General features: G+C 50.7%; 2 protein-coding genes across 2 annotated transcripts; one reads left to right on the top strand and one right to left on the bottom strand.

Annotated features, from left to right (window-relative positions):
* Positions 1-262: 262 nt before the first annotated feature.
* Positions 263-9,043, bottom strand: Ung (uracil DNA glycosylase). The gene is made up of 7 exons (XM_027415984.2): positions 8,820-9,043; positions 8,181-8,387; positions 7,395-7,490; positions 4,019-4,116; positions 3,589-3,677; positions 2,590-2,768; positions 263-1,312 (listed from the first exon to the last, which is right to left on the bottom strand). The coding sequence occupies exons 1-7, from the start codon at positions 8,937-8,939 to the stop codon at positions 1,172-1,174; spliced, it is 930 nt and encodes a 309-aa protein (XP_027271785.1). The 5' UTR covers positions 8,940-9,043; the 3' UTR covers positions 263-1,171.
* Positions 9,044-10,603: 1,560 nt separating this feature from the next.
* On the top strand, positions 10,604-15,798 carry Alkbh2 (alkB homolog 2, alpha-ketoglutarate dependent dioxygenase). The gene is made up of 4 exons (XM_027415983.2): positions 10,604-10,924; positions 11,027-11,325; positions 13,959-14,157; positions 15,471-15,798. Exons 2-4 carry the CDS (start codon positions 11,091-11,093, stop codon positions 15,775-15,777), a joined length of 741 nt encoding a protein of 246 aa, XP_027271784.1. The 5' UTR covers positions 10,604-10,924; positions 11,027-11,090; the 3' UTR covers positions 15,778-15,798.
* Positions 15,799-15,976: the final 178 nt, after the last annotated feature.

The following is a 15,976-nucleotide window of genomic DNA, read 5'->3' as shown; positions in this document are numbered from 1 at the left end:
AGGGCAGAACTCTGTCAGGATGGGCAAGTCGAGATCCCCAAAGGCTGGACTCCCCTCTGCCCCCAGAAACTGTTTCTTTGGGGTCCCAGCAGACCCCTGCTCTTAGCAGCACTGTAGCAAGCTGCTCCAGGCTGGCAGTGGGTGGCCCCGTGGAGAGCTACAAATAGGGCATACAGGCAAAGGGCTGCCATTCCTGCCATGAGTGGGTGCCATGGTGACAACAGAAGCACAGGACACCTGCAGACAAATGAAGAACAGTGGATACAAAAAAGACAAACTCCAATGATGTTTTTATTATCCTGCCCAGGTGGGGTCACTGCTCTAACCAGCTGGGCCCACTGGATCCAGGCTGAGGTATAAACTCAGTAGACTATCTGTCAAAGGAGGACTGAAAACACATATGTACCTACCTACCTCGTTAAAAAAAAAAAAAAAAAAAAAAAAAGTTGCAGAAAAATAAAATCTGTGTGGATTCGGACCATAAAAACCAGCACCCTGGGGCTGGATCCCCAGGATCACACAAACCAACATCTGGCAATCTGCCATAAGAAAATCCCAACTCTACAGGCACTGGAAGAACCCCCCCTGTCCCCATCTGAAATAAAACAAACCCTGTCCTTTGCTTCGTTCAACTTTACCACTTGCTTAAGGCAAAGACCTGGGAAAGGAGCAGGAGGGGCAGCAGCCCTGGAAAGCACACCCCCTCTCTTTGTAATCAGGAAACAGATTCTCAAGATCTAAAAACACTCAAGGGCTCCTTTAGAGACAGGGGCCTTTTGAAGCACTCACCCTGGACACCTTGTAAACTCTAGTCTAAAGGCAAAAGTAAACAGCAGCAGGCATCTAAAAGGTGCAAATCTCTCCCCCAACCCAAAACAGCCCACACAGGACCAAGTATGTGACCATTGGTCTGTGAGAAGTGGGCATGTTTGGCCAAGCCACTTCACCACGTATACAGAGGTCAAACCTAGTGACAGTCAAAAGGTCTGGCTGCTAAAGCTGCGGTTCCTGTGGCCTGGCTGGCTGGAGACTGCTTTACAAAGATCTCTCCCATTTTCTTCACACACAGGCAATCAAGACAGGGACATTTTCAGTGACTTCCAAACCAGCCAATGCTTCAGTGGCAGCATCTCAGAATCACTGCTGGAGACAGGTGGCCCGCACCACAGCATCACAGCTCCTTCCAGTTGATGGGTGTCTTGCCAGACTTCTGGAGCAGTTCATTGGCTTTAGAAAAATGTCTACATCCAAAGAAGCCTCTGTACACCGACAACGGGGAGGGATGGGCTGTTTGCAGAACATGGTGACGCTTCTGAAAAAGAACAGAGTTCAGTGTGGCAGCTGGCACCTTCTCAACATAGCCATGGCCACTGTACCCCGAGGCACCTGTGCACGCTCTACCCTGCCCACTAGAGCATATTCACCCCAGCACTCACAAACCGGGAGCTCACGTTTGTGTGCTGGGCTCTGAGGCACAGGGCACCATCTGCAATGATAGATGGCTACACCCCAGTGCCCAGTTACTCCTGCTGACTGGATTCAGGTCACTTTTGCTGAAGGAGCTGTGAAGCATGGCCTACACAGAGGAGCTGAAAGGCACCATGCACAGCAGTGATAAGTTTCAAGCCAGGAGGCAGTGAGTTGCCTTACACGATGCTGGGACAAGAACCCTGGCCCTCATATAAGAGCAGTTAGGTGCTCTTAATGCTGACCCTTCTTCTCCAGCTGCCACTGTCTGGCCCCATAACACTGGGTGAGTGTCCCCACCCTCAAAAGCCACTCTGAGATTTGACACACACCAGGTTCAATCTCACTGCAGCTGTGATGCATCTGTCCCCTGGAGACCCTGGCAAACCTTAACTCCCCCTCCCATCCCCTCTCCCCACCTCTGCCCTACTGTCTATATCCACCTGCAGCCATTACTACAGAGAAATACTGGCGTCCAGCCCAGGAGTGAAAGCAGAGGCAATGTGAAGTATTGGGACATTTCAGAGACACAGGTGCCTGGATTCACTGGTAAGACAGGATTTACTGGGAAGAAGGGCTAGAGGGTTCAACGAAGATGTTGGCTCAGGCTCTTTCTCAGAGACTTGGTGACAGGTTAAGTGAGTGTACAGTCTTGAAGCAGACACAGGAAGGAGGAAATGAAAGTGCTCTGATCCTGCCGGGCTTCACAAGTGGTGCTCCAGCGGAAGTGCTCACTGCTCCTGGCATTTGTGAGCAAATCCTATCTGATTCAGTAGAATGCCTGTTTTCTGCATGCTCCCAAGTTTCTCAGAAGCAGGACACTTGCCTTATTTATCAAGCATTGCATCACATGTAAACACGTGGTGCCAGGGACCACGGTGTCCTTACTACAGGGTAGGCTAATGCTCATTTATGTTATTAAACGCAATGAGGCATAGTGATCATTCCCACTGCATCGAATTCCATAGCCCAGGCTGGCCCATAACTCATTGCACTCTTACCACCTCAACCTCCTAGGTACTGGGATCACACAAGCCACCACAGGTAGAATTCCTAGGGCTGTGCACACCATCAGGGGCCCGAGGTCCCCGGCTCTCTGTAGAGCAGCTGTAAGGCACATACCCTATCAATAGCACTCCCTTTCTTCTGAGCATAAGAGCCCCAGAGCAGGAAGACAAGACCATGCAGGTTCTGATTTAGCCAGGACACAACCGCATCAGTGAACTGCTCCCAGCCCCTCTCCTTATGGGAATTGGCTTGGTGGGCGCGGACAGTGAGGACGGCATTGAGGAGGAGGACACCTGTGAACAGCATGGACAAAGGTTAGGAGGCAGCACCAACTGACCAAGCTAATCACAAGAGACCCAGGGCAGAAGTGAAATCAGGTCATAAACAGTGCTTCAACATGACCCGCAGTGACCTCTGAGCCAGCTTCAGGACGTTTCGTTTCATATCTGCCCCCTTGCCATCTTCCAGTTTTGGGTAGCAAACAATAAGGTGTTCAAAAATATATATCCTACATGATTATTAAAGAACCAGAAAAGAAAATGGGCCCAAAATAGTTGATGACAACAAATTAAACTGTTAGAAGCCAAGAACAAAGTGCCAGGAGCAAGCATGTTGAAACTAACACAGGTGTAATGAGCCACATCAGGGCCCCTTACTACTGTATGGTTCATCTTTTAAAGACACAGCAATGGGACTGGAGATGGCTTGCAGTTAAGAGCACAGCAACTCTCAAAGAGGATCTGAGTTTAATTCCTGGGACCCATGCCGGGCATCTTACAACTGCCTGTAACTCCAGCTCCAGGTTATTTATTACCTCTGCCCTCCACCAGCATGCACGTACACACACACACACACACGCACGCACGCACGCACGCACGCACGCACGCACGCACGCGCGCCTACATGCATAGGTATACTGGGAGGGAAGGAGGGAGAGAGAGACAAATTAAAAAAAAATTAAATAAATTAAATAAATTTAAAAAATTAAATAAATTAAAAAAAAGCAAACAAACAAGAGGCAGAGGCAGAGAGAGAGAGAGAAAGAGAGAGCAAGCGAGCACGTGCGCAGGCTACTGGCATTGGCCCCAAATAGGCCTAGCTAGGCTTGGTTACCTTGTCTGGCCCACCCCGACAAATCCCCATGGCCAGGATGAACAAAGCCATCGATGTCTGTAGACAGCTCTTTAAAAATGTTTTCCAAACTGAAAACAAGGCAGAGAAAAGCATAATCAATCAGAATCTTCAACAGTTTATAAATTCAACTCTCCAAGGTGGGCGTGAGAAGGTTAGAAACAAAGCCAGGATGGGAGGGACACAGCAGCTGGGGCCTGGGAAGGACAAAAAGCCCTGACAGGTCATCTACTATAGACCTCTACCATGGTCTGCACTCAAGACTGAAAATCAGAACAGCACCATGGGAGACCTGAGTACAATGTCACAAGCCAACTTCTATTTCTCTGAATATGTACAATCCCCCCAGAGCAGTGCCACCCTGACAACCAATGTGTCCTCTGGACTGAGGCCAGCGGCACCGTGGGTGTACCTGGGCGGAGGTGGAACTGGTCTTTGGACACTGAAGCAGAGCCCGTGAGCTTGATTAGGTCCATGATAGGGATCTTGTCCCAGAATGACAACCTTCACCTGTGAATGCAGAGACCAAACAATACCGGGTTCAGTTCAGAAACAGCAGAGCCCCACACTAAAGGCCCAACTTTGGAACCCAAAGGAGCAGCCCACCACACACTAGCAGCCACATTAATAACCCATCCTTCACTCAGTGGCCTCGATGCAACGGCCCACTTAGGAGTTTGGTGTTTTCTTGGTTCTCATATGACAAAACTTGTAACAAACGGAACTACTCAGAAACGCAGGAGGGACAATTCTAGCCCATCACACGAGGAGTGGGGCAGGTGACCATTGTAAGCTAATCATTTCTTAGTACCTATGTGGGTCAGCATATTCTAGACGGCACAGAACTTGGGCACACAAAACTTTCTTCTAGGACTCTGGGGGCGGGGTCAGGGCAACTGTGGACAGAGCACCTGCTCTCCCTGAGCCCATATCCCCACCAGGTGCTAAGAGGAACCAGGTGTCTAAGAACTCAAGAACTAGGAGCCCCATGTTCCCCTTCCTGAGATACAAGCTGTGGGATTTGCTCAGGGCCAGGCGGGGTTGCAGCATGATGACTTCATCATCTACCTTACAGCTACCGGAGTAAGACATTTACCAACTCCTAAAGACATGAAAGACAGAGGCAAGGCTGGGGCACAAGACACCCCCAGTTAAAAAGCACCCCGCACGCTGCACTTTCAGGTCACGAAGCCAAGACACATACTGAAGTGACCAGTGGGTAACTGACACAGAAGAGGCAGGCAATAGGCAAAGAGCCTGCAAGTGCCACCCAGGCCTCCTGACCAATGGAAAACAGCAAGTTCACTTTCCGGAAGTAGAGAACAGCCACTAGAGGACCTGGGAGGGATGTGGTGGGGCCAGGACAAGCAATTTTTTTTAAACATTATTTTTTGACATTCCAATCCCAGTTCCCCCTCCTTCCACTACCCCCCATCTCCCATCTGCTCCTCCGAGAGGGTAAGGCCTCCCCTAGGAAGTCTACTAAGTCTGTCTCATCATCTAGCTGAGGCAGGACCAAGGCACCTCTCTACTCCCCACACCCCTGTGCTTAGGCTGGGCAAGGTGTCTCTCTATAGAGAATGGGCTCCACTAAGTCAGTTTGTGCATTAGTGTTAGATCTTGGACCCACTGCCAGTGGCCTCATAATTTCCCTGTGCAGTTCTGACTGTCCTGGAACTCACTCTGTTCAGGCTGCCTCTGCCTGGAGGGCTGGGATTAAAGGTGTGGGCTGCTACCACCACCCAGCAAGAAGGAGCAACTTCTAATGCTCTACAGCACAGTATAGTAACAGCAGTGGACAACAACTAAATACTTTATAACAGGAGCAAGGACTGGAATGTTTCCAACACAGTGCAAAGGGTTGCAGATAGTGCAGCAGTTAAGAGCACTTGCTGCTCTTGCAGAAGACCTGGGCCCATTTCCCAACACCTGCATGGCCCTCTTCTGGCCTCCAAAGGCACTGCATACATGTGGGGCACAGATACACATACATGCAGGCAAAAATGCATGAAAAACAAGTATCAGAAAAAGAAAAACAAAGGTAAACGTTTGAGGTAATGATTATGCCAAATGTCCTGCAATGTCACCATACCTGTAAAGCATGTACAACCAGTATGTGGCTCATTAAAAATAAAACACAGAGTTGAAATGGTTCAGTAGGTACAGCTACTTGATTCCAAGCTGAATGGCTTGAGTTCAATTCCAGAATCCAATGGTGGAGGGAAAGAACAGATTCCTGTAAGTTTTCCTGACTACCACAAGTGCGGTATGCACTCCTACAAATACACAAAGAATAAGTTGGGGGGGTGTACTTAAAGAGAGGGGGGTCTACAGAGATGGCCCAGTGGTTAAGAGAGGATCTGGGTTCAATTCCCAACACCCATATGACAGCTCACACCTTTCTGCAACTTCAATTCCAGGGGATCTGACACCTTCACACAGACATACATTCAGGGAAAACACCAATGCACATAAAATACAACTGATTTAAAACAGAGAGAAAATGGAAGGATTCCGAACACCAAAGATTTTGAGAACAAGACAGTCCAAGGGAATGAATGAGACTCAGCAACCTACAGAATGCTGAGATGAGCCAGGACCAACCACTCGGGCTACAATCCCAGCTACCTGAGAGGTGGAGACGGTACATCAAAAATTGAAGACTGTGGCTCAATGGTAAAGCATAATAACCAAAACCATAAGCTCCATTCCCCAGGACTGCAAACCAAACCAAAAAGCCCCCACTAAACCAGAAATTAAGGTCAGCCTAATCTACAAAGTATGTTCAAAGCCGGCTTAGATCTGGGTCATAATACAAAGGGCACAGCTCAGTCGTAGAGAGCACTTGCACAGCACTAAGATCCTGGTTCAGACCCCAGCACAGCTAAACAAAGGCTATGACTGACAACACCAGAGTTAGAGTGGTCTGGCCCTCTAGGCCCGAGGCAATGCAGTCTCTACTCAAATCCACTTGCCCAAGAGCTGCGCTTAAGGGTCCATACCCTACAGCAGAGTCTGCATGTGGACAGGGTTGATGACCCTCAGGTGAAGATTTTGCAAGGTATTATTCAACTTGTGAGCGATCTGCTCACTTGTTCTATTACTAACTGGTTCTGAGAAAGGCTGGATGAGGAAGACAATGAAGTCAGGACACCAGAGTCGGAAAGTTACCATCCACATGACTGACTGAAGGGTGGTTTCGAATGAGCCATTCAGCTGGTGGCCATATTAATCATGGGGCTTCACAGACGCTAGGCAAGCTACCTGAATCAAGTACCCCAGACCATCCTTCCTATGTCTGCATAACACGTAACAGCACTTGCTTTTGCCTCGTTTTATGGAGTCAGGGTCTCAAGTAGCACAGGCTGGCCTCCAACCCCCAAGTGCAGACACATTTTTGTATATGTTAGCACAAGACTTCTCTGCATTTTCCCCACAATGAACACATTATGCGAATAGAAAGACTCTCACTTCTCCAATCCAACTGACTCCCATCAAGAACGAAATAACCTTGGGGTAATATGTAACAAAGAAACAATTTAAAAGGAAAAAAAAGCAGGCAATCAACTGTATTTCCCCTTTGTTATGGAAAATAGCAGTTACTTTAACATAAACTGCTAGAGATACATTTGGTGGTGCAAGGGTTGAGTGCCGGCCGGCACAGTCAACACAAGCAAAACTCACAATTTCAGGTTTACTACTAAATCATTGCCTCTGGCTTCACATCAGTGTCTGTGATTAGGAATCGCTATTTGTTTCTTCCCGAACCAGACCCCAGCTTCACTTACATCTCTGATGTCACACATCTGGGTCCATGTGAACACCTGCTCCGGGGGTGGATAGACCTTGTGATGATTCCTTTCTTCAGCAACAAATCCCATTAGCTGATTTCAAAGAAAAACGAGGCTTAAAAGCAGATTCCCACCGGAAAGCGTAATAATTAGGTTTAAAAACCTTTTTATAAAACGTGTTTGAGGCCTGGCTTGTTTTTATTTTTTTTGCACGATTTAAACCCAAACTTTTACTTATTTTTTAAAGCCCAAGCAGGCACTTGTTCCCCTCTGAAACAGCTTCATCCCTTTTACTCTGGGCTGGATCAAGGTTGTTTGCCAAACTACTTTCATTTCAGTGACCCCGCCTCTTTTTTTTTAAAGGCTCTCAGCTCCGCCCCCCCCCCCCCCCCCCGCAACATCTCTCAAGGAATGGTATTACAGCCGGGGGCTCTCAATCTTCTTTCCCTAATTAAAAAAAAAAAAAAAAAAGGCCAAAGGCCATTTCATTCAATCCGGTTGATGGTTTACCACGCCAGGGTTTCCTGGCGCGCAAACCAAACGGTTTCCAAGAAGTCGTGAGGGCAGCTGGCGCCAAGCCCGCCAATCCCCAACCCAGGTGAGGAGAGACTCCCCAAAATGTCCTGCACACGCCCTCCTCCCCACAAAATACCAAGCCAGGAGGATCAGAGGCTCAATGTCCATCTTGGCTGCAGAGGTTTGCTAGAGCCCAGCCTGGGATCCGGCTTCTCCATGCAAGGAGGCTGCAAACTACAAGCGCCCAGCAATGCAGGCTGCACGCACCTTGACGAAGTACGGCTTCCCGAACTCTCCGCTCAGGTGCTTCTTCCAGCTGTCGCCGAAGCCGGCGGGCACGTTGCGGGCGGCAAGCCTGAGCAGGGCGGCGGCCTTGTTCCTCTGGATGCGGTCAAGTTGCTCCGCGCTGAGCGGCGACGAGGGCGGCGTGGCCGGCTCGTCCTGCCCGACTCGGGCCTTCTTGGCTGGGCTGGCCTGCCAGGAGGAGTCAGGGACGCGAGTGAGACTCCGCGGCCTTGCCCCGCGCGGCGCGCGCAGGTTCCGCGCCAAACCCAGAGGCCGTGGCCCGAAGACGCCCATGGCCTAGCAGATCCCGGCTGAGCCGCCGCCGCCGCCGAGCTCCGCCCGCCTCCGCGCCCGAGGCCCACGCGGCCTTTTCGCGGCAAAACCGCTTCCGCCCCTCTGATTGGACCCCATGAAGGGAGAGGCGGGGACGCTGCACACCGATTGGCTCAGCAGCGGCCGAGCCCCGTTCCCATTGGTTGACGTCTCGGCATGGCGGCCGTCGGACGCGCGCGGCTGTTTTGAACGCGGTCTGGCTGAGTAGCTGCGTGCGCCGTGCTCCTGACCGGGAACTCCGCCGCCCCTGAGCCCCACAGCGTCCCCGCACTGCCCCGCACGCCTCACCTCATCGCCGCCGTCCTCGGCCGCCACGTCGACCCCCGGGGCCGGCTCGGGGCTGCGCGTGCTCCGCTTCCCGGTGGGGGTCGGGGAGAAGAAGGAGTAGAGGGTCTTCTGGCCGATCATGCCTGCACCGAGGACCGGGCTCCGGGACGCTTGCAGCGGCGCTCACACTTGGCGCTCAGCCGCCCGCGCCAGTTGCAACTGGGGGCGGGGAGGCAGGCAGGGCTGGGGGAGGTGGGGTCCAGCGCGCATGTGTGGGAGGGGCTGCGACCCCGCCCCTGGAGAGGTGGGGCTTACAAGGCCAGCAGGGCTACCTGCCCGCCCTTGCTCGCAGTTGCAGGGGAGTTACTCCTGGTCTCACTGGTGTCACAGCTCACTGAAAAGACTGGAGACGTAGAGGCTTTGGAGGTTGTTCCTCCACCCCAGATACAGCTCCCCTCCTTCCTCCCTTTCAGTCTTGGAGATTGAACTCTGGGCCTTTGTTGCGTGCTGGACAGCCATTTGTCCACCGAGCTATGCGCACTCTTGTACTTTGTCTCCCCTGCTTACCTCCCCACTTTTCAGGCCTTTAGCATCTTTCAGTTACCACTCCCCCCCACCCCCGCCCAGTAAGACCCCAACTCTAGGCTTGAGCAATCCCAGTTGTTATTTTCTACTGAGTGATCTTTTGAGGGTGTAGGTTAAACCCTCCTGTAACCCCAGCATCTGGGAGGTGGAGGCAGGAGGACCCGAACCCCAATGCCCATCTTGGCTACATAGGTTTGTTAGAGGCCAGCCTGGGCTACTGGAGGGTGCGGGAGTCCAGGACAGGAAGTGCTTTTAGGGACAGGAAGTGCTTTTAGGAAGTGAGCCGCCATCACAGAGCAGCATGTGCTCCAACAGACAAGCAGGTCATAGACACATACTTTCCCTCTGGTTGTGCGGCCCCACAACCACGCTCCTAGGCGTTTCCTCAAATGAAGTAAAATTTTGAGCAGCAATATTTACAGTGATTTTGCTGTGTCACTTAGAGCCAGAAATGACTGCCACACGGTCTTTATATAGTGTCTCATCCACACACCAGAATACTAACCAGCAATGAAAGGGGGAAAATTGGTGCAAATGGCGTATTTTTATGTATATTATATACATATAACGTCCGGACTTGATGCTAAACACACACACAGACACACAACACGGTTTTATTTAAAAGCATGTGCTTGGGCTGGAGAGATGGCTCAGAGGTTAAGAGCACTGACTGCTCTTCCAGAGATCCTGAGTTCAATTCCCAGCAACCACATGGTGGCTCACAGCCATCCGTTATGAGATCTGGTGCCCTCTTCTGGTGTGCATCCATACATGGAAGCAGAATTTTGTATATATAATAAATAAAATCTTTAAAAAAAAAAAAAAGCATTGTGCTTACAAAAAGAAGTCCAACAGAAAAGACTATACAACATACAATCCCATTTATTTGGAATTCTGGGAAAAGTAACCAGGAACAGCAGACAGAGCAGGTAAGGGTTGTGTAGACAGGGGCATTAAGTTGGTACCTAGGGTAGGACTGTATGGCATGGTTTAATTGCTCTTCATCTTGACTGTGGTGATCAGACAATGCCGTGGCTTTGCCAGATGTTCAGGTTTATACATTGTCCCCCCACCCACCCACGAGACACCAGGCTCTTGGACCCGACCACCACGCCCTGTGAGGTGACCCCAGAACCTCAACATTAAAGAACCATGAGGGGGAAGCAGACGTCATCCTGCGGTGCGCAGACGGGCCGGCAGGTGGCGCTGTGCCGGAAGTCCCGCGCGGGCGGCAGAGGCCTGTATGGCGCCCGGAGCTGCGAGTGTCTGTGCGGAGCCCTCGCGCGGGGGACCGCGTACCCTGAATCTCTCCGGTGGAGCACGGCTACCCTCCCGTGTCGGTCCCTTCTCCGCAGGACAGAGACACCCGGCTTTTCTGGGTGGCTTTGGGCGGACCCTGTGACTTTGCGCGTGCGCCTTCCCCCTCGGCAGCGTTTGCAGCCGGAGAGGGCGGGACCCGGGGCTGCGTGCCCGGGATCCCGGCAGTTGGGCGACCGAGGCGGGAGGATTGTGCGGCGGAGGTCAACCTGTGCTACGAAAACGTAAACAAAACAGCAGGCCGGTGCGGTTTGCAAGCCCACCACCTGGCTAAGGACCGCCAGCCAAGCAGTTCCTAGTTTTAATGCCCTGTGTTCCCTTTGCAGACGTGTCTGTGGCACGCGGGTGGAGGGCTGAGCCCGGGTCCCCCTCGCGTGGTTACTCGCCTCCATGGCTGTGCAGGGCGGCGGGATGGACAGGTTCCTGGTGAAGCCAGACCCGGGCGACCTCGGAGCGGGAGGGGAGGAGTCAGCCCCGTCGGGAGGAGCCTCGGGCGGCCAGCCGAGCCCCAACTGGAGGCACCTCCGTGCGCAAGGTCTGAATTGTGATTACACCGTCCTGTTTGGCAAAGCCGAGGCAGACGAGATCTTCCGAGAGTTGGAGCAAGAAGTGGAGTATTTTACCGGTAAGCGGAGGACTATAGGTGTTAGGCTTAGGTGGTGAAAAAATTAAGTCTCTGTTAGGAGCGTGAACTCAGGCTGCGACAGGGTCTAGGGCGAAATTACTTGGCTTCTGATTGGAATTGCCTGGGTAGTACAACAAAACAAAAACAAAGGAAAAGAACAAAAAACAAAACCCAAGCCATTCTGGGTTCTTTGTGATATTGTCAGAATAGCCGGAGGTGCAGCTGTCTTCCAGGCCTTTGATACAGTGCTGAAGCATGGACAAGCCCCAGGTTAGACTCCAACATTGTCAAAACGAACAAATACACTCATGTGTAGCCAAGCTGTGCTTGTCCAGTAGGAGATACCACAGATAGCCAGGTAGTTTCTCACTGAAGGCTGGGTGGTTCAGCCTGCAGCCACTCAGAACTCTGATGCCTCCCTGAAGAGTTTGCAGGTGGTGTTGATGCTATTATTGCCTGGAGACCACGTATTGAGAAGCTAAGATGAGCACACAGGGTCTGTACCAGCCTGACCTGCAATAATCCCCATCTTTGATGAATCCGTAGGCCTTTAGTGCACACAGCTGACAAAACCATGTAGCCATGACTCGACTTCACTGTGCTCAGCGCTGTCTCTTTAATGTTCCAATGAACATGCAGTTTTAAAATCTGAGTCCGGGGACTGGAGAGATGGCTCAGCGGTTAAGAGCACTGACTGCTCTTCCAGAGGTCCTGAGTTCAATTCCCACCAACCACATGGTGGCTCACAACCACCTTGGATGAGATCTGGTGCCCTCTGCTGGCATGCAGGCAGAAGACTTAAATAAGTAAATAAATTTAGAATAAATTTCTAAAAAATAAAATCTTAAAAAAAAAAGCATGATTTAAAAAGAAAAAAAAAACTGAAGCCGGGCGTTGGTGGCACACTCCTTTAATCCCAGCACTCGGGAGGCAAAGCTACACAGAGAAACCCTGTCTCGAAAAAAAGAAGCCAAAACAAACAAACAAACAAAAAACATTAAACTGAAGCCATCCAGAGTATGGTGGTGTGTACCTGTAATTCCAAGAACTTGGGAGAGTTCAAGGTTATGCTCAGCTAAGTGGAGAGCTGGTTCAAGGCCAGCCTGGGCTACATAAGACCCTGCCTTTAAAGGCCATAAATAAATAAATAAATAAATAAATAAATAAATAGAGGAGCTGAAAGATGACTCAGCAGTTAAGAGCACTAGCTGCTCTCCCAGAGGACCCAGGTTCAATTCCCAGCACCAACATGGCAGCTCACAACCCTCCAGACCTAGGCACTCTGATACCCTCTTCCAGTCTTCAAGGTACCAGACAGATACAGGGTTCACAGACATTACATGCAGACAAAATAAAATAAATAAATGCATAAAAGTTATGTTTTGATTTTTTGAGACACGGTTTTTCTGTATAGCCAGGAACTCACTCTGTAGACCAGGCTGGCCTCCAACTCACAGAGATCCACCTGTCTCTGCCTCTCCGGTGCTCACGGCCCTAGTGTATAAAACAGTGGTTTGTTTGTTTTTGGAAGGAGAAAGAAGGGCCTCAGCTGCTGTAGACCAAGTCATCTGTAGTTTGTTTTTTAATTTTTCAACAATTTCATGGATGTGTACAATGTATTTTGGTTATTTTCACACACTACCCATTCTCTTGCCTCCTCTCCTGCAGAACCCTGCATCCCAAGCCCCTGTCGTACTTTGTTTTGTTTTTGTGGTCCACTGATTTTCATGCTAGTTTGTCTAACATGTTTTGTGTGTCTGCACCCTGCCCAATGTATTGAGTACGTTCATTTGCATTCCTTCTGTCCTCGTGTGTTGTATAGTGCCCAGCTGGGGACCTCCTCTTTTTTTTTTTTTTTTTTTTTTTTTTGAGACAAGGGTTTCTCTGTGTAGTTTGGAGCCTATCCTGGCACTCGCTCTGGAGACCAGGCTGGCCTCGAACTCACAGAGATCCGCCTGCCTCTGCCTCCCGAGTGCTGGGATTAAAGGCATGCACCACCAACGCCCGGCCCACCTCCTCATTTTTTGAGGTACTGGGTGTCTGTCTGTCTGTCTGTCTCTCTTTTTAAGGCTTATTTAAGGCCTGCAGGTCAGAAGAAGGCACCATATCTCATTACAGATGGTTGTGAGCCACCATGTGGTTGCTGGGAATTGAACTCAGGACCTCTGGAAGAGCAGCCAGTGCTCTTAACCTCGGAGCCATCTCTCCAGCCCCAAGATAGGGTCTCTTGCTGAGTCTGGAACTTGGAGATCTAGATAGTCCAGCAGGCCAGTGAGCCTCCTGCACTGGGATTTGAGCACATGTAGCTACACCTGTGGCAGGCACTTTACCATCTGAGCCACCTTTCCAAACCTTTTGTCTTTTGAGACACTCTAGCCTGGAACTTGTGTTCCACCTACCTCATCGTCAGAGTGATGAGACTACAGTGGTGCACCATCATGCCCTTTCATGAAAGTGAGAACACGCCACGGACTTAGGGGATAAGGTCCCCAACAGGGCATTATACACAAGGAGCAGAGGAAAATGCCATTTCTAGTTCCCTCCCTTTTGAATACCCAGCAGATGAGTGTATTGGACTCCTCTGGCTACATCCCTTGAGGACCAGGGATGGAGCAGCCATTTCATCTGCACAGGTGCACTGGCCAAGGTCCAGGTGTTTGGAAAGTGGCACAGCGTTCCCAGGAAGCAGGCGACCTACGGAGATGCTGGACTGACATACACCTTTTCTGGTCTTACACTGACGCCAAAGCCCTGGATTCCAGTTCTGGAGCGTGTTCGAGATCGAGTCTGCAGGGTGACAGGGCAGAGCTTCAACTTTGTGCTCATTAACAGGTAACATTTCCTCCACAGGGAAGAGTTCAGGACTCTACCATGCTTTGTTAACTTGTGACAACCCTTCTGTACTGGACGAGGGACCAGAGAGATGAGTGCTGCCCTTGTAGGGAACCCAAATTCAGTTTCTGACACCAGTAACTCCAGCCCCAGCTCCAGGGGATCCCATACCTCTAGTCTCCTCGAGTACTGAACTCCTGTGCATGAACCCCCCACACAGAATTGTGAGGAGGAAGTGAGGGATTGCTTAAGGTTCCTGGAAAAGTTAAACAGATTGATTGGCCTGAGGATGGGGCTGGGTTTGGGACAGGGGCTCAGGATGGTACACTACTGCTAACATTTGGGGTGGGTCAGGAAGTATTTTCTGTGTGTGGGTGACCTGTGCTCTGGGACACGCAGCACATCCCTAGCCTCCACCTGTCGGTGCTGGTAGCACCCTGCTTCCATTATAGCAGCCAGCAGTGTGTTCTGAGGACAGAACAGCCAGGTTCCGAGGCCTGGGCTAAAGGGATGGTTAGAGGGAGGTTCCTCAAGGTAGTGACATTTGACCTGGAACTAGCTAGAGCTGGAGATATCATCTGGAGTAGAGCAGAGGAAGCACATGGTGTCCATGGAGTGGAAATCCTTTGGTGCGGCTGGAGATCAGGAACTGTGGAGAGAAGAGTTTGAAGGGCAGGGCCAGACTGCACAGGCTCATGGCTAGTGTGTATGCAGGAGAAATATGGCAGGTTTTCCATACCTGAACCTGGTGACTGAAGGCATGGCTATTTTATTTGATGTGTGAGCTCTGCAAGCATTATAGGAAGTAACTAAGTGTCCCAATCACTGTTCTGTTGCTGTGAGGAGACATCATGACCAAAGCAACAATTAGAAAAGAAAGCATTTCCCTGAGGCTTGCTTACGGTTTTAGAGAATTAGTTCATGATCACCACAGTGGCCCTGGAGCAGTAGCTGAGAGCTTTACATTCTGATCTGCAGGCAGCAGAGAGACAGACAGACAGGCTTGGTGTGAGCTATTGAAACTTCAAAGCCCAACCACAGTGGCACACCTACTCCAACAAGGCCACACCGCCTGATTGGCCCCAAAGTCCCACCAACTGGAGACCAAGCATGCAACATATGAGCCTATGGGGGCCTTCCTCTTTAAAACCACCACGCTTGGCCAAGCCGTTCAGGCTGGGCTCACTGGCCTCCCTGGCCAGGGATGTACAGAAACGGCACACTGCTTCAGGCTACAAAAGGATAAAGGACCTGCAGCATCAGCAGGTGATAGGGAGGGTTTCTTCTGCAATTTGATTGTTTTCCCACTACAGGTACAAAGATGGTTGCGACCACATCGGGGAGCACAGAGATGATGAAAGAGAACTGGCCCCCGGGAGTCCCATCGCATCTGTCTCCTTTGGGGCCTGCAGAGACTTCCTCTTCCGGCACAAAGACTCTCGAGGGAAGAGGCCCAGGCAGACAGTGGAGGTAGTCAGGCTGCAGCTGGCCCACGGAAGCCTACTGATGATGAACCACCCCACCAACGCCCATTGGTACCACAGTCTCCCCATCCGCAAGAAGGTCCTGGCTCCTCGGGTCAACTTGACTTTTCGGAAAATTTTACATACTAAGAAATAAAACATTTTTTTATTATTTTTATTTGTATGTGTGCGTGCCACATATGTGCAGGTGCCCAGGGAGGCCAGAAGAGGGTGTAAGATCATGTGGTGCTGGAGTTACAGGTGGTTGGGAGCTGAGCGGACTGAACCAGTTGCTGCAAGAACAGAAAGTGCTCTTAGCTTCCAAGACATCTGTTCAGCCCCTCAAACCTATTTCT

The sequence above is a fragment of the Cricetulus griseus genome, chromosome 4 (assembly GCF_003668045.3).
Source record: "Cricetulus griseus strain 17A/GY chromosome 4, alternate assembly CriGri-PICRH-1.0, whole genome shotgun sequence".
Classification (NCBI taxonomy): Eukaryota; Metazoa; Chordata; class Mammalia; order Rodentia; family Cricetidae; genus Cricetulus; species Cricetulus griseus.
The sequence above is the reverse complement of the archived record's forward strand: the minus strand, read 5'-3'. Positions and strand labels throughout refer to the sequence as shown.